Below are 19,141 nucleotides of genomic sequence, written 5' to 3'. Positions count from 1 at the left end.
TCAGGGCCTGAGCACTGTCCCAGGCTTCTTTTTGCTCAAGGCTAGCACTCTACCACTTGAGCCACAGTGCCATTTATGGCTTTTTCTATATATGTGGTGCTGAGGAATTGAACCCGGGGCTTCGTGTATACAAGGCAAGCACTCTACCACTTGGCAATATTCCCAGACCTGTCTTTTATTTTCATGTTAATCAAAAAGCTATAACTAATTTCTACCAATGTGTTACACCAATCTAATATCTACTTCAGCTATAATCTAGAATAGTATGTAACCAGTAAAAATAAATCTTAAATGTGAATTTTGAAATTCATTTTTTAATAAAAAGATACAAAGTACTTGTTAACTTTTCCCCATAATTAATTTTCACATTCCTCAGTATATACTGTGTCTGATCAGACATTAATATAATATTCTAGATTTCTGTGATGAAAAAAAAGAATTTGATCCATTTATTTACAGAAAGCCACATCCTGGAAGATGTCAACAAGTGCATCATCGCTCTGAGAGATGAGGATGCTGATAATTTAGACCGGGCTGCAGGTGCTATCAAAGGTCGAGCAGCAAGAGTAGCTCACATCGTCACTGGTGAAATGGACAGTTATGAATCAGGGGCTTACACTGAAGGTGTAATGAGAAATGTCAACTTCCTTACAAGTACTGGTGAGTCTCCATCCCCAGGTATAAGTCCACAGATCCTGATTTTTGAATCTGTATTGCTACCATAAAGTTACACAAAGAAATATCAAAAAAAACAAGATCGGTCTGTCTCACTTGTTTTGATGTAAAAAATGTTGCTATACAATCTTATCTATGCTAATATCCAATATTTACATGATTTGAAATTTGTCCCAGTGAAGAAAATGAATTTAAGGAAAGGTGGTCTTTCATAAATACACATGATGAAAGTTACCCATTAGCCTTAGTCATTTATGGTATTATTGCCAGAAATATTTAGAGATAGTTAGGACAGGATGGTACTAGGGAAATAATAGTTTCCATGTTGTTCTTTAACTATATTTTTGGTATCCCAGGATGCTTTTTTTATTACATAACTTAAGCATGACGACTTCTTAGTACATTTCCAGAGAAATGCTGTCTACAAAAATTGTTTGTAAAACGACATTTTGTCCTTGTCCATTATCTTCTTTGATTGCTTAAAAAATAATGTAAGGATTTTGTTGTGGTGGCAGTACCCAAGTTCCTGTTTTCAAAATCAGTCAGTAAGTGCTTTGAATCACTCAGAAAAAAATGGCATTATTCTTCCTAACAGTATTATGAACATTTCTTCAAGAAACTTACAGAAGTGTCAGGATTCATATGGATTCATAAATAATGAGGAGAGTCAACTATTTTCATATGTCATTATGCCAGATCTATTTTCTTATGAAAACCCTTTGTGAATTTGTGAAATCCACAAGTAGATCTTTTATTGCTTCTTTTGTGTATCTGTGATTCCTAAAGTATTTGAAATTCTATACCTAAATCACCCACCCTACAGAGTCATTCTTTCTGCTATTCATAAGGCATATTAAATTTAGAAGAGTCTATATTGTTTGGTGAAAAGGGCAGAAGGCACATGGATGAATGGTTCTTTTTATTAAAAAAAAAATGTTTTCCTTTTATTTCTTTAAAGCTGTTCCTGGAGATAAATTAATTAAAAGAAACATCCTAACAGATAACCCTCCCTATAAACTACTTCTGAAGAGCCATTACACAGGGCAAACTGAGCAAGGATAGCAGAGGATTGATATGTAGATTTTTGCATTTTCTAGTACAATGATACAGAAAATAATTGATAAAACGTGGGGCAGGCCTTACTCATTATCCCTTTGAAAACATTCTAAAATTGATGAAACAATGTAATTGTGCTATAAAAAGATAGAGGATAGATATTTACGATGCTTAGTATTTTGCTGATATTTGTGTACACACATCTCCAAATTACTGGTGTCATAAATTGGACTATAGTTGCTACTCTCTCAGTTAGCTGTGGGACACCTGTACTTTCCCAAGAAGGTGGTTGGGTTATGTATGATAGCTCACTTTCCTCTCCTTGTGATAAATTTGAGTGTTCCTTTCTTGGTCAAAATCAAATACAAAGTTTTCTGTATCTGGTTATTTTCTACCTTGAAAAATGGAACTTTGAAATGGAAGAAGGGAAATGAATAGGTAAATTCAACTCTATCTTGTCTCTGTATCTAGTAATCATATTGGCAATGTTTTATAGAAATATTCTTTATACGTATGGTACCTGTTTGAGAAGCCAATATCCAGCTTACAGGTTTTTGCTTGTTTGTTTGTAATTTCTGTTAGAACTGAAGCTTGAACTCAGAGCCTGGCACTGTTGCTTAGCTTTACAGCTCAAGGCTGGTGCTCTACCATTTGAGACACAGTTCAATTTGTGCCTTTTGTTTTTTGATAGTTAATTAGAGGTAAGTTTTTCAGTCTTTCTTCTGGGCTGGCTTCAAATCACAATTTTCCAATCAAAGCCTCTTAAGTAGCTGTGAATACAGGGATGAGCCACCAATGCTGAGCAATTGATAGTTTTATATGGCATTGGAAATAATATATATTGGCTGCAGGCCTGGAAAGTAATCAAAAATAAATTCTAAAGTGCTAAGTATAAGACATATATATATAAACATATATATTTACATATATATATACATAGACATAGGTATAGATATATTCTTCAAATCAATCTGAATCTGGAAAACAAAAATAACTATCATTGTTATGCATTGATAATAAGTTGGTTAATATCTCTATGACTTAAATTGACCTTTCCAGATAATTAACTAATATAGCTATATTATCAGCATCAGATTGAAAATTTTTCTAATTATTTGTTTTGTTCATTATTTAGAGAATACTTTATTGGTTTCTGTAATCAAACCCATGTAGATAAGACCTTACCTTACCTAGACTACACTTACCACTGTTCAAATAGAAATGCATTAAGTTAAACGTTTCTAGACCAATATGGATATTAATTTCTGTACAATGTCATCTTAACACAGTACATTGGTATACTTTTTCTAAAGTTGACAGAACAGCTAAAGTTTCCAAAAATTCAAATGTATATATACATATATATTTATATAAAATGCTCAATAATAGCAGTATGTTATGCATCATTAGGTTCTGTAGTCATATGAAGAATATTAGACATCCAGCACACTTCATTAATAAGAAGAAAAAAGACAGATAAAACCCAAAACCACAGAAAATGTGAAGTTCTGTTACTGTTGTGATACCTAGCACCATTGTTTTTATTAGCTTCTCAATGATCATCTCGAAAGAAAGCATGCTTGAGTAGCATCATTAAAAACAGCTCTGGAGGCTTGGAATGTGGTTTAGTGGTAGAGTGCTTGCCTAGCATGTGTGAATCCCTGGGTGTGGTTCCTGAGCACCACATACACAGAAAAAGCCCGATATGGTGCTGTAGCTCAAAAGGTAGAATGCTAAGCTTGAGCAAAATGAAACCAGGGACAGTGCTCAGGCCCTGAGTCCCAAGCCCCAGGCCTGGCAAAACAAAACAAATCAAAACAGTCAGCTCTGACAAAGCACAGTCACTACTACATATCATAAAGTAGGCACAAGGTAGGAAAAAAACAATCAGAAGAAAAGTGATGTATCTAACTCAAACTTTTCTCCAAACAGCTTTCCTTGAAATTCATCAAAACTAAATCCCCTCTAAAGGGGATTCTGAGCATTTAATGAGATGAAAAACCTAATTAGATCAGTTTGATCCTAACTGAAGATGAAAAATGTGAGCACTCCCTCTCCCACAGAGATATAGTCTACGGAACATACTTCTGCCATCTTGTCTCCCACCATTAACTGACAAGGGAGGCTCACCTTTTATTCATTCCTGCTTCTAAATAAGAATGCCTTCTTATTTAGAAATAATTGCAAAATTACATAATTGGAAAGTCATGTTTTATGTTATAAAGCGTTAATAGTTCACATTTGAGGACGGAATGGTTATTTATTAAGTCTATTTTCCTTTTTGTTTCTTTTTTGTCTTTTATGTAGTGTTCTCATGTCTTAGCTCATCTTCCTGAAAATAACTTAATGGGTGCTATTGTGAACTGTTATTATACCCGAGACTTCTTCATTTTTGTAAAATTTGGGTCAAATTGCCACCAATGATAAACTTAAGCCATATTTAACAAAATCATCAAGAGGGTTTTTGAAACTTGGCTCCTTGGATTTTTTTTTTCAAATTTTTATTATCAAACTGATGTACAGAGAGGTTACAGTTTCATACGTTGGGCATTGGATACATTTCTTGTACTGTTTGTTACCTTGTCCCTCATGCCCCCCTCCCTCCCCCCCTTTCCCTCCCCCCTCAGGTGTTCAGTTCACTTACACCAAACAGTTCTGCAAGTATTGCTTTTGTAGTTATTTCTCTTTTTTTACCCTGTCTCTCAAATTTGGTATTCCCTTTGAATTTCCTACTTCCAATACCAGTAAACACGGTTTCCAATATACTCAGATAAGATTACAGAGATAGTATAGGTACAACCATAGGAAGGTGATACAAGAACATAGTCAATAATAGAAACTACACATACACATAGGACGTTGAAAGTAGTTAAAACTGTGATATAACAATTGTTTCCATAACATGGAGTTCATTTCACTTAGCATCATCTTATGTGTTCATAAGGGTATAGCTATTGGGCCTTGTGATGCTCTGCTATGGCTTGCCTAAACCTGTACTAATTATTCCCAATAAGGGAGGCCATAGAGTCCATGTTTCTTTGGGTCTGTCTCACTTCACTTAGTATAACTTTTTCCAAGTCCTTCCATTTCCGTACAAATGGAACAATGTCATTCTTTCTGATAGAGGCATAAAATTCCATTGTGTATATGTACCACATTTTCCTGATCCATTCATCTATGGAGGGGCATCTGGGTTGGTTCCAGATTCTCGCTATGACAAATTGTGCTGCGATGAACATTGTTGTGCTGGTGGCATTACTGTGATTTTGTTTGTGGGCTTTTGGATAGATACCCAACAGTGGGGCTGCTGGGTCATAGGGGAGTTCTATATTTAGCCTTCTGAGGAATCTCCATACTGCTTGCCAGAGTGGCTGAACCAGTTTACATTCCCACCAACAATGAAGTAGGGTTCCCTTTTGGCCACATCCCCTCCAACAATTGTTATTATTAGTTTTCTTGATATATGACATTCTTGCTGGGATGAGATGGAATCTCAATGTTGTTTTGATTTGCATTTCCTTTATGGCCAGTGATGTAGAGCATTTTTTCATATGTCTATTGGCCATTCTCATTTCCTCATCAGAGAAGTTTCTTTGTAAGTCTTTAGCTCACTTGATGAGGGGGCTATTGGTTCTTTGCGGTTTTGTTTTGGAAGAAGGTAATTTTTTTAGTTCTGCATATATTTTAGAGATGAGGCCTTTGTCTGTTGAATGTCCGGTAAAGATCTTCTCCCAGTCTGTGGGCTCCTTGGATTTTAAGCAGACTTTGTGACTCATGTACTCATTTTCCTAAGTCTTGCTAATCTTCTAAGTGTTTCCTTGGTGTAGGAAGTAAGGCTTCAGTGTTGCACCAAGGGAATCTCACATGCTAGCGGTTGATTTTCAGTGAAATGTTGTCAACATCTGGAGTGTTGCATTTCATTCAGAGACACAATGCGATGATCTCCATGTGAAATTCTTTATTCTACCCCATTCTTCCTTATCACAGAGCTCCTTCACCTGTCAACAACCCCCCCCCCCCCATTGCGGATAGACAATACCTTGATTTTTGTTGGTATTGTTGTTGTTAAATAAGTAGCCTAAGTTACAGTAGGAAGATTTACAAATTTTACTCTGAATGCCAGCTTCAATTGTTTTCTACAAGGCTGGGGACAACCTAAACCAGAACTATACTGACTAAACCTCCAAAACCCTCCTGATATTACTGCTAGCTAGACTCATCAACCAAACCAAAACAGATCCATGAATGAACCTGACAAAGATACCTGATGACTTCCAGTCATGGTGACTGGCATTTATGGGAAAGAAGAGGTCATTTATCAAGTGCCAAAGGAAGCCCAATCCCCCCAAAAATATACCCAGAATTTTCTCCTTCTTAGAATAGTGGAGAATTACGTAGTTCCAATTTTCCTTCCTCAAACACAAATGGTATAGTTAAAGATATTTGAGCCTAGAAATGGCACTGTGGCTCAAGTGGTAGAGTGCTAGCCTTGAGAGGAAGAGCTCAGGGACAAAGCCTGAGTTCAAGCCCCATGAATGGCAAAAAGAATAGCAACAACAACAACAGAAAAGATATTTGAGCCTAATTTTCAGATTGTGTGTTTTTTTTTTCTTCAGACAAGTTTAAGTAGTGGATAGACATGATTAAAATGCTGATTAAATTAGTAGATTTGATGACATTGAAAAGCTTGATTAATATATGCCACTTTCCTTCCATAGATCTCTGTCCTACAGATTTGTAGATTAAAAAATAAAGTCTTTTTTTTGTTCTAGCAATCTTTGCCCTCTCCAGTCAAGCAGTGTTTGAAAATTAGTATTCTATATACTTGGTGTGAGTCAGAGAAATTTTCTGTATTCAGGAATAAAGCAACATAATTTTCACTGTGAAATTCGCTGAGGTTTAGGTGTGTCCTCTTTTTGGTTGAGCCTGGACCACAGTCCTCACAATGCCAGAGTCTCCTCTTCTGATTGTATACCCAGTTGGCTTCACTCAATTTATCTTGCAGAATTTCATATAAAATTTTATTTCTTGCTTTTTTTTTCCTGACATGGGGCAGAAAAACAACCCTTCTGCTATCTAATTGGAGGTTGATAATCATACAACATGGGAGGATGCATACTGTCTCTTGATCTTCTTCTAACTTTCCTATTGTGTTGGTTCCTACATCACAGTTTATCTGCCTTTCATGAAACTACTTATATCTTTGTCTTCTAAAACCCTTTCTCTGCCATCTCTGACAATAGGGATCTTATACTGCTACCACGGATTGTGGCTTTAAGGCATGTGATTCTCAGTAACCATTTTCCAGATACAGTACAAGTGTGCTGTGGATAAAATCTCACATGGAAATAATATTCTTATTTTTCTCATCTCCTTGAGATCCTATCTTGTGACTCATGTGAAGAAAAACCCAGTGTTATCCACAAATTTATGAATGTATGCATTTGTTTGTTTTATATAGCCCTTGCTGGCTTCAAACAAATGTTGTTTTACGATGACACAGTCCTATGGATTCATATTGTTGGACAGTAAATGATCTGAAATCAGAGAAAAAAAGTAGTGAGAAGCAGTGAACTTGAGTAACAAAGGCTGGGGAAGAGGAAAGGACCACCCAGAGTTAAGTATCAGACACTTCCAGAAAACTTGGGATCATGTTACTAGCCAGTTCTTCCTCAAGCTTTTGAACATGAGATCATGACTTTTGTGTATTTGATGACTTAGAAGTACCATCTTTGAACTGTTTCTGTTGAAAGATCCCACTGAACCTAATTTCACTAATGCTTTCAGCAATCTTTGTTAAGGGGCAGTAAACCCCAGGCTTTCAAATTCAAAAACTATTGTTGGCAAACTTCCCTTCTCTTGTAACTGTCTGAGTCAGGGCCCCAAATTATACTTTGCTCTTTCTGATTCAGTCTAGATCTGACAGGCTAGAACATAGAAAGCATTAACAAGAAGCTGACCTTGCAAATCACCGTGCTAATCGGCATAACCAAAATCTTCATATTGATTACAGAGATGGAAGTTAAGTGATAAGCCAGCACTAAGAAAAAGGAGTAAGATCCTTGCAAGGAATAAGAACCTTGGAAGTGCTGGGCACCAATGGATCACACCTGTAATCCTAGCTACTCAAGAGGCTGAGATCTGAGGATTGTGGTTCAGGAAAGTCCGTGAGACTCATATGTCCAATTAACCATCAGAAAACCAGAAGTAGCACTGTAGATCAAAGGGGTAGAATGCTAGCCATGAGCTGAAGAGCTCAGGGACAGTGTCCAGGCCCAGAATTCAAGACCCATGACCGAAAAAAACAAAACAAACAACAAAAAAAGCAACAAAAAATATAAAACAAAAACCCTTGGAAGTAATCTGGTCCTCACAGAGTGTGGGTCATTGGGGGTAATACTGTAAGTTGAACAAAATATGGCTAAATGAATTTCTAAGGGGAAGAATCATTTCTACCCAAGAAAAATGATATTTATACACTTAAATCTAATTAGAAAAATGATAGTACTCTTATCTTCCATGTTAAATAAATGGATATTTATCAAAACAAAGCAAAAGTGCTCTAAATACTGAAACCCCTATGTGTACAGTGTGATGCAAAGGATCTTCTGATCATTTGGGTGTAATACAGGGACCAATCTAAACATATCACTGTGGGTGATAACATTATTAGAAGAAAATATACATTTTGATAACATGGATAGAATTTTTTTTTACTGACTGGTGAAGAGAAAATAAGGACTTAAGCATAAATTTATGAGAAACATAAGAAAAGGAAACATTGCCACATCTGGAAAATACAAAAATCATATAACTTTGAGATTGATTGATACCAAGTGAAGATAGATGAAATTTAAGGGAGATGAACTCGCCTAGCTAAAAGGAAAGGAAAGCTGGAAGAGGAACTGAACAATGGGAACTGTGGTGAGATTCTGCACCAGTTTGAAGGTGCTGCCAATGTCTGCTTTCTTTAATTCTGAACCTTGTGACCTGTCTCAGATGCATCATCTACGGACAAACAACACACTGTGTGCATGGAGCCCTCGGTCACACCTTTGGTTCTGAGCCTCACACACTTCTCTGAAAAGATGAATCCCTTTATAAGGTATAGACATTTCGTGTGGAGAAAGCAACTGGAGGAAGGGTCATTTCTATTGTAAGGGGCCAAGCACACACAATTGGTTTTGGTTTGGGGTTGCAAACTACAGAGACTAAGAAAGGTCAAATAGAAAAAGAAAGAAATTGGCAAATGATAGAAATCGTTCCTATTAGACTGGGAAGCAGAGCTGTTGAAGGTTCTATTCCAGCCACTCTGTACTTTTAATGACCCTCATGGCCCCATCATCTTGTGATGTTTGATCTTATAAATAGATGGTATTATTCATTTGCAGCTACATTTTAGATATTTCTAACACTGCCTTAAGTACCCAAAATACCTGCTTTCATCTTACTTTCAATTCCCTTCAGTGGACAGAAGCTTTATAGTAGCATAATATAAATTATGCTAGGAAAGATCATTGGAGCCAAAGTGAAGTAGGTGGTGGAGATGGTGGTGGTGAGAAGCAGAAGAGAATGATATCATCCATGAAGTAAGATAAAGTTGGTAAAAACTTGATTGGTCATTACTAGGACAACAGAATCAGTTGTACTCCTTTCATTTAATTAGGAACATTGAACTCAGCAATTCCTAAACCATTCCTGAGAGTTTCTGAATTTTTCAAATGAAGCATGAAAGCATGCCTAATGCCTGCTAGATTTATTAAATGAGGTATTATGATACCACTCCAGATCTAGCTATGTTCCAGAGAGATGTGATGTAACAGGTTATATGATCTAGCTGTAATTCATTGCCAAAAGAGTGGTTTCATAGAACGGTGGTTATTTAGTTGCTTCTAGGAAAATGTAAAGAACTCTATAAAGGCCTGTGTTTTATTATTTAACTACAATAATATCACAAAGCCAACAGGCTTGTATCCTCTCAGTTTTGAATTGTACCATTTTAAAATGATTTCATTTTGCTTTAAATCCAATCAGGGTAAAAACTTTCACTTCAATCACTTTAAGATGACTAAGGCCTAGACATTCTTTGTAACAGTGAAAACTGATATCTTCTGAAACCAAAGTGTTTGCTTGGCCAGTGGAAAGAGAAGTCTCCTCAAAGCCAGCAGGGATTGGAGAAACTGGCATCTGAAGCAGTCCTGATTTCGTCCCAGCAACCCTTACGACTAAGGAGATCAATAATTCATCTTACTCATGCACACTCACGATTATGCCACACACAATTGGTAGGAGGCTTTAGGCTAGATAGCTATCTACTGGTTATTTAACAATTAAGTTTCGTCATAAGAGCATTAAAGTGTGTCAGAACTGTAACATAGAGCATTTTTAATGCAGAGAATATCTAGCACGAGTCTTCTTCCTTCCACTCCATCTTGAAAGCCAGATTGATGAAATTAATGAAGCAATTCCTTTCCACACTTACAAACACTTTTCCTGTATTAATAGTCTTCAGCTGCAAAGACAATACTTTTTTTATCCTAGAATCAAAGTCTGGTTGTGTATTTATTGATGTAAACTGGTAAAACTTTTATGTACTTATCTATAAAAGGATATTTGAGGTTCAGGTTCAACAAGGATAGAATATAAACAGCTGTAGTATGTCATTTAGAGCCCCACCTCCCCTGCATTTAGAGGCAATATAAATCATGTGAAGTCAAGGGTATAAATAAGGCTGCAATTTCTCTCAGTAAGTAATAGGTGAAGACAGCAGGACTTAATTAACAACGGTGTCTTTTGTGCCAGTTTTTTTTCTAGAAATCTTCAGAGGTAGTCCTAGTTGCATGGAGGTGGGCTCAGCAAATGTAATTATATTTTATGATTCAATAGAAGAGCAAGCTTAGTAAGTGAAGACTTTGGCATTTATAAGGCAGAGAGTTCCTGTAGCTGTTGCAAAATTCATATTGTATTTATACTAGAGCAGTTCATAGACATGAGAGGAAATGGTGGAAGAGTAAATAATCATAACATTTGCAAATGACAGCATTATGTACAAGCTTTATTAATAGCTATGGATATTTTATTCAATGAAGCCAATACATAATTTATCATGACTTAGGGAATTGAAAACCATTTGTCTCTCTTAAGCAGTTGATATCTCAATATCTTCAATGAAAGGAGGGGAGATCTTGATAAAAGAAAGGAAGGATATTATAAATAGCCACACAGTGAGAGGAGTAATTTTGGGAGTATAATTAGTATACATCAATGAGGTGTCCATTTAATCAAGTTTGGGAAGACAGAATTCATTGAGGAAAAACTAGAGATTTTCTTAAACTAGAAATTCCACCCTGCCATAAGCCCTGCTAATTTCTGTTGACAAGTATTTTCACTTTACAAACCAAAAATTGTCAAGCTTATGGAAATTTAAAGCTTCCATTTTCATCAATTACATGAGAAAGTTTTACTGCTTAACAATCCCACAGAGCAGGCTAAGACCTGGCAAGAAGTTTCTTCTCTTAAAATGTATTACTAACCCAGTGGTATCTTGAAAAATGTAATATATTCTTGTGATCATCCACCATTTAATTTTACTGTCTGCCAAAATCTGTAGCAGTTAAAGTTAAGTGAACAATTTATATTATAAAATTTCTCTGCTGATATAGGGATTTTAAAGATACCATTTATTATAAACACTGCTGGCAGTATTTCTTTAAGATTCTAGATATATTCTAAAGCCTCCTGTTGATTGTGAGATATAGCAATTCAAGAAAGGTTATGCACATTCTTTTAACAGCTGCCTCAAAGTTTGCACATAACTTGAAAGAGGAGTTATGAGTGTAGCTGTTAACCAAAAGAATTATTTTGAAAGAAGTAGCAGAAGAAGTAGTAAGTTAAAATATTCTCTTACAAACTTCCCAACCTAATTTTTGTTCTGTTTTCTACCAACAGCTTTTGTTTGAAAACATTTGTTAATGTTTCTTTAATAGATGTGGCTATTATAATATTTCCCATCTTCACAGTTAGAATCAAATTTTTTAAATCAGTCCTGGGGCTTGAACTCACGCCTGATGTCACTGTGCTTGGGCTTCTTTTGTTCAATGCTAGTGCTCCCCCACTTCAGCCACAGAGTCACTACTGGCATTTTCTTAGTTTATTGGAGATAAGAGTTGTATGGGCTTTTCTGGACTGGCTTTGAACCGATCTACAAGCATGAGCTAACAGTTCCTGGCTTGTTTTTTATATTACCTTTCAGTAGATAAACAAAGGGGTTTCAATCAACATGCTGTTTTCTGTGTACAATGCATTTTTGTCACCTCTTTTAACATTCTCCATCATTTTCCCCATTCCCTCAAGGTACTTGATTCTGATACATGCTAGATGGTTTAAAAGTATTAGAGATATGAGTGATGAGTTCCCAAACATTGCTTTAAACTGTATGTAAATATATATTTATGCCATACATGTACATATATAAATATATGCCGTGTTTATGTGTACAAAGCATTTGATCTAGAAATCTAGGAACATCTACAACTGAACTTCTTGACTTAGATTTATTAGGAATGAAATTATTGTGGAAATTGTTTAACATTTATGGTGCTGTATTATATACTTAAGTGCTAAAAGATGACTGAAATGAAAGATTTCTAGTATCTCTGTGCATATCATTTTATTGTTTGCTAGTTTGTCTCGATCCTAGACAAATGCACTGATGATCTGTGATCCAGTTATTTTCTAATTCTCTCAAAAAATCTTCCTTTTATTTTATAACTGAAAAAGAAAAATTGCAAAAAGTAAAATGGATATTTTTTATGATTTTTTGCAGTTTTAATGATGGTCTCCAATCTCATGATTACTTCTTCTTAGAGAACTTGATGTGATTGTCCATATTTTAATATTTTGTTGTTGCTCCTTTTTCTAGAGGTCATATATTACTTATTTTGTAGATAGCAAAATAGCTAAGAATGATTTATCAGGTTTGTCAAAAGAAAGAGAAATACACAACTACTTTGCAATATATTTTTCTCTGTCAGCAAGCAAATACTTGTAGAGATTACAAACAAATGGTAGACTAGAACTTTATGTGATCTTAGGCAAACTACATAACCAGGATAAGCCTTAGTTTTTTCATCTATACAACAAGGGTGATGAACTTTATCTCTTAAAATGTGTGATGTCTTATATTGAAGTATGCATATAGATCCCCTGGCATGTCTTCTGTCTAGTTTTTTTCAATAAATACCATCAGTCTTTAATATTGTTGACATTATTTTTGGATCTAATTACAGCAGAAAAATACTTGATTAGAATTTCACATTTTTTTACCTTCTCTTTGAAGTAGAAAAAATACAGTGTATAATACCATACAGAAAAGTAGCAAAATACGTGAATTATAGAAAACAAGAGCTAAAGCCTGAGATTTGTCTCTCAAACTGTTCTGCTTGTAGAAATATGTCTTATTTTTGTTTTTCATCATTGTTCCATGTCTTAGGTCAGGTTTCTATCACACATATAAATCACAAACCTCTGTAACAACTTATCTCTCAGTTGGGCAGTAAACTGAACACTGACAATCAAGAATCAGAGCATCAGCACTGGTCTCCTTTTTCTCTTTGTGTTTCATTTTTCTTTTACTTTTTGTGGCCAGTTCTAGGCCTTGGACTCAGGGCCTAAGCACTGTCCCTGGCTTCTTCTTTGCTCAAGGCTAGCACAATGCCTCCTGAGCCACAGCAGCACTTCTGGCTTTTTCTATATATGTGGTGCTAAGGAATTGAACCCAGGGCTTCATGTATAGGAGGCAAGCACTCTTGCCACTAGGGCATATTCCCAGACCCTGTGTTTCAGTTTTCTTTCTCTCTCTCTTTTTTTCTTTTTCTTTGTGCCTGTCCTAGGGCTTGAATTCAGGGTCTGGTCACTGTCCCTGAGGTGTTTTTTTTTTTTTTTTTAATGCTTAAATCTAATATTCTACGAATTAAGCTACAGCTCCACTTCCAGCTTTTTGGTGGCTAATTGGAGATAGGAGTCTTGTGAACATCCTTACCCAGGCTGGCTTAGAACGCTGATCCTCAGATATCAGCCTCCTGAGTAGCAAGGATGACAGGCATGAGCCACCAGTACCATAGACAGCCACCTTTTCCTCTACGCACACATGGTACATTGCAGAGAGAAAAAATAAACTTTCATTTAAACATTATAAGAATAATAATGATATCATGAAGGCCTCTTCTTCCCAAAGGCATTTTCTCTAAGCATGAGGACATCAGGAACTAAGGCTTTAACATATAGATTTGGGAAGGCAAACATTTAGTATACAACATTTAGATTTAACAGCTTAGGTCTTCTCTTAAAAAAGAAATAATTTTTAAAAGAAAACATTCAAAATTTCAAATTATGAACAGCATAAGATATAACAAAAGATTTTTTCTGTTGTTTAGCAATAGCTCAGTGCTGCTTTTAAAATATATTGCCTATTACATATGTTTAACAATAATAATGTAATAATAATACTATGCTCCAAGAGTGACAGAGAAACCTTCATTTTATAACCATGAGAAAAGTAGCAAAATACTAAATCATATGATCTGAATTTATAGCAGAAGCATTTGTTACAGGAACTTTTTTCCTTTCAGAACTGAAAGGAATCTGGACCATCCAATTAGTTTACAGTCGTTTTAATGATAGATGACTGTTTAATTTTTTAATATTAAAAGCAAAATTGAGGGCATATTTTGTATAAAATTCATTTTTCAAAAAGTGAACATTTGGCACAACACTCAGAGCAAAGAGGGAATGGTTAATTTATCAAATTAATTTTCAATAGTTTTGTGTATTTATGTGATGCCTCTTGGCAAATATTTATTTGGGCAAAGCAGTGACTGCTAATTGTTTTTGGTGTGTAAAGACAATGATTAACACATAAATAACAGAGGAAAATAAATTCTCACTCAAAGTACACACAGCCAGGTTCATAGTAGCTCACACCTGTGAAACTTAGCTAATAAGGATGCTGAGATCTAAACATTATGATTCTAAGCCAGCCTGGACAAAAAGTCTGTAAGACTCCAATTAACCAGTAAAAAGGGAAAAGTGGAGGTGTGCTTCAAGTAGTAGAGCACAAGAACTGAGTGGAAAAGCTAAGGGACAGCATCAAAGCCATGAATTTAAGTCCCAGTACAGATGTTGAATACATTATGAACAGTAGAATAATGGACAAAATGACATGCAATTAAATTGTACATAGGAAATCACTGTAACAGGCCTTCTTTGAGCTGATTGATGCATAAGCATTGTACCTACCAGATATTGAACAAAAGAAAAGAAATGAGACATATTTTGAGACATAAGAAATCTCAATGCAAACCAGACAGAGATATACATGATAACTTTTAATTCATGCTACTTTCTAGGGATGATTAAACCCAGAAATCAGGATAATCAAAGAAAACAGCAAGCTAATTATTTAGGTAACCAAACCTAGGGGGCATAACTAAGTGGTAGAGCTGTGTTCTAGTATGTGCAAGAACTGGATTCTATCCTCAATACAACCCCTCAAATTAATGAATCATATAATAAAATGAAATTCAACAATGTCTCTCTATCCCCATATATATATTTGTAATTTACATATTAGTATTACCATATAATTACACCAGACAATTCTTGATATTCCTCGATAATGTATTGGATCCAATGTGGTTGACCCCAGATTTTCCTTATGTACAATTATAAAAAAAGAGATCATTCCACTCATAAACTCTATTTTTAACCAATCCCCATTTACTCTCCCTCATCTCCATCCCTAGCAAAACTACTACACTTCAGTCTGTAAACTCTGTTCCTTCTTTACTACTGCCTATCTGTCATGTTTATCTATAAAGAGCCTATAAAGCTGTCTCTATATTTTCACATGAAAGTGTCTGAATGCAGTGTTGTCCCTCTCTGCTATTTGGAGAGCCAGGAAATAATGAAGGATTAAGCTTGCTGTACTTGTTCTTTGCAGTCAAAACTTATTTGGTATTTACAGACTGTGAGTATAGCATTAAGTTAAGTGCCAAGAAAGTTGAGCATGATCCAACCTTCTAAGTGTTTAGCTGTGGATGAGAAAATATTAAATAGCAGGGACATTTTATAACATGAGATAGGAAAAAAAGGAGCACAATGAATACAGAATAGGAATACTTCAGAGAATGATAAGAAATGTATTTTATGATTTTTTTCCTTATGTTAGAGAATATCAAGAGAATGAATATGGGAGCCTAAAATCATTTACAGTAAAATGTACATTCTTACTGGAAAAATGCATATATTATTGAACAGTTACAGAGTATTAAAATTGTGTGGAACCTATTTTAATACTGTTGTGACTGAGACAATACTTCCAGGTTTTTGTAATGTTTCAAGATCTTTCAAGCCTTATATCATTCAGAGAGAGTGAGTAATTATGTTGCCAGCACGTCACAAATAAGCCTAGAGAGCGGGTGGCTCCATTTGCAGTTCAAATGGGATCCTTATACTAAGGATATGAAATGAAACTTCTTTTGCTGTCCCTGCCTCACAAGAGCCAAGTACACACTTTATGAAGCTATGATGGCAATCACCTTGCTGATTGAACAAAAAAAAAGAGAAGGGATGTAAACTACAAACACCAAGAATGAAAAAGAAGTCATTGCAGCACCAAGAGCCATGAAAGGACTATCATACTAGAGGTAGGGATATTGATCAGTGATGGAATGTTTGTTTAGCATGCACAAGGCTCTGGTTTCTAACATTGTGTGTGTGGAGGGGGGAGACAGAGAAAGAGAGGATAACAATAAAACATTATTAAAAAGTCTCCACCTACAGAAATTTGATCAGCTAGGTGAGATTGGTCAATTCCTTGGACATACTATTTGAATGTCATTGAAGAGATTAAAAAAATATGAAGAGGGGATATGGAGAAGTTTTAGTTCTCAGGTTCTACTGGTGGGAAGGTAACATGACACCATTACATTAAAATACTGTTTTCAAACCAATTCAGCCAGTCTATTGGTAGGTGTATATGTGAAATCAGTGGAAACTGGCCACACAATAATGTGGCTGTGATGCTCTTCACAGCATCACTCCTAATAGACCAGAAGGGAAAACAGCCCAAATCTGAATCAGTGATGAATGGATAAGTAAAACCTGGTCTATGCATATAATGGGATATCATTTAGCAATAAAAAAGAAATGTGCTGTAGAACAGATGAACCTTGAAAACATTATGCTAGCAAAAGAAGGCAGTTATAGACAATGCATTTTACAATTCCATTCATATGAATGTGACTTCATATTAGATAAAAGGCAAATGTGGACTGATGATTGATGGTTGCCAGAAGGAGATCTGGTTATTTGGAGGTGATAGTTAAGGGCTACTCCATTCCCGTTTCTGAGGGTAAAGTTGTCAAGTTGATTGTGGTGATGGTTCTACTACATTGTGAATATAACAAACACATTGAGAAAGTGAATTATACTTTTATATATTTGCAGAAAAAGAGTCATGGAAGTTGGAGGCCTACTGAATACCCTTATCTAGTTGGTTGAATTTCTAATTTAAATTTTAGGACAATTGAAACTCAGGTCAAGACAGTTTCTCTGGTTATTTCTACCAAACATTAAAATGCTTAGATAATAAATAGTATGAATTATATCTCAAGAAACCTCAAGATATGATACACATCTCAACATATAAAGTCAGCAATACCATGATCATATAGTCAAAAACATCCTAACAAAAGTATGGATTAATATTTCTCATGAAGAATTATACAGAAAGCCATAAGATATTAGAAACTCTGACATAGTAATATATAATAAAATTAATAAGTTTAAGACTATGTACAGTTTCTGGCATGGGTGCAAGGACAGTTCAACATTTTGAAAACAATTTTTATATATGATTTTGATAGATTATGAAGGGAAAAGTCTAATAATCATATGGAAATTTTTTTCAAACTCCTAATATGCTGGTCCTAAAATTCATTTAGAAAGATGAAGATCAATGTCAAAATTATTTGAGAAAGAATTACAAAGTTGTAAGACCCACTGAAATTTGACTTATACTAAAAGTTTAGGGGGCTGGGGATATGGCCTAGTGGCAAGAGTGCTTGCCTCCCATACATGAAGCCCCAGGTTCGATTCCCCAGCACCACGTATACAGAAAATGGCCAAAAGTGGCGCTGTGACTCAAGTGGCAGAGTGCTAGCCTTGAGCAAAAAGAAGCCAGGGACATTTCACTTAGCATCATCTTATGTGATCATAAGGGTGTTGCTATTGGGCTCTTGTGATCCTCTGCTGTTGCTTGCCTAATCCTGTGCTAATTATTCCCAATAAGGGAGACCATAAGTGAAATGAACTCCATTTTATGGAAATGATTGTTATATCACAGTTGTAACTACTTTCAACATCCCATGTGTATCTGTAGTTTATACTGTTGATGATGTTCTTGTATCACCTTCTTGGATTGTATCTACACTATCTCTGTAATCTTATCTGAGTATATTGGAAACCGTGTATACTGGTATTAGAATTAGGAAATTGAGAGGGAATACCAAAATTGAGAGACAAAGGGTAAATTAAGAGAAACAACAACAAAAGCAATACTTGCAAAACTGTATGGTATAAGCGAACTGAACACCTGGGGGGGGGAAGGGGGAGGGAGGAGGGGGGTATGAGGGACAAGGTAACAAACAGTACAAGAAATGTATCTAATGCCTAACATATGAAACTGTAACCTCTCTGTACATCAGTTTTATAATAAAAACTTAAAAAAAAGAATTTCCTTACATATGAAAATGTAACCCCTCTGTACATCACTTTGACAATAAAGAAAAAAAAAAAAAGAAGCCAGGGACAGTGCTCAGGCCCTGAGTCCAAGACCCACGACCGGCCAAATAATAAAAAAATAAAAGTTTAGTAGCTAAGTAACATTATTCTTCACAAAAGTGTTAATATATAAATCAGGAAGACAATGCAAAGTCTAAAAATCATGTAATTCTTCACAGCCATGCAAATAATTCCAAAAGAAAAAGGATGGGCTTATCAACAAAGAGTGCCTCTGTATGCCTCAAAGCCAACTGAACTAAGTATCAACACTATATTGCATAAAAACACACTCAAATAATAGTCATCAAGTGGAAACTCCTAAAAGAAAACATAAAGAGAATCTATTGTGACTCTGGTTAAGCATATCTCCATAGAATACGAAACTACAGTTTACCAAAGAAAAAGAAGTAAACAAATTTGATTTCAGTGGAAGTACAAAAAAAATCTGAAAGACAGTGTTAAACAAATAAAAGTATCAAAAACTTGGGAAGAATACTTTTATTTCATAACCCCCTCCTACAGAGAAAGGTTGCATCTAGCTAAAGTGCAGTGCCCCACCAACCATGGT

The 19,141-nt window shown here is 35.4% G+C and overlaps 1 protein-coding gene across 1 annotated transcript in view; it reads left to right on the top strand.

Moving 5' to 3' along the window:
* Ctnna3 (catenin alpha 3) overlaps positions 1–19,141 on the top strand; it is a 1,259,651-nt gene that overhangs the window by 932,219 nt on the left and 308,291 nt on the right. The window contains exon 12 of the mRNA XM_048338867.1: positions 460–660. Within this exon, the coding sequence (XP_048194824.1) occupies positions 460–660 (201 nt within the window). The remainder of the gene's footprint in view (positions 1–459; positions 661–19,141) is intronic.

This window comes from Perognathus longimembris, chromosome 2 (genome assembly GCF_023159225.1).
Source record: "Perognathus longimembris pacificus isolate PPM17 chromosome 2, ASM2315922v1, whole genome shotgun sequence".
NCBI classification, from domain to species: Eukaryota; Metazoa; Chordata; class Mammalia; order Rodentia; family Heteromyidae; genus Perognathus; species Perognathus longimembris.
Note: the sequence above shows the minus strand (reverse complement) of the source record. Positions and strands in the feature narration are given on the sequence as shown.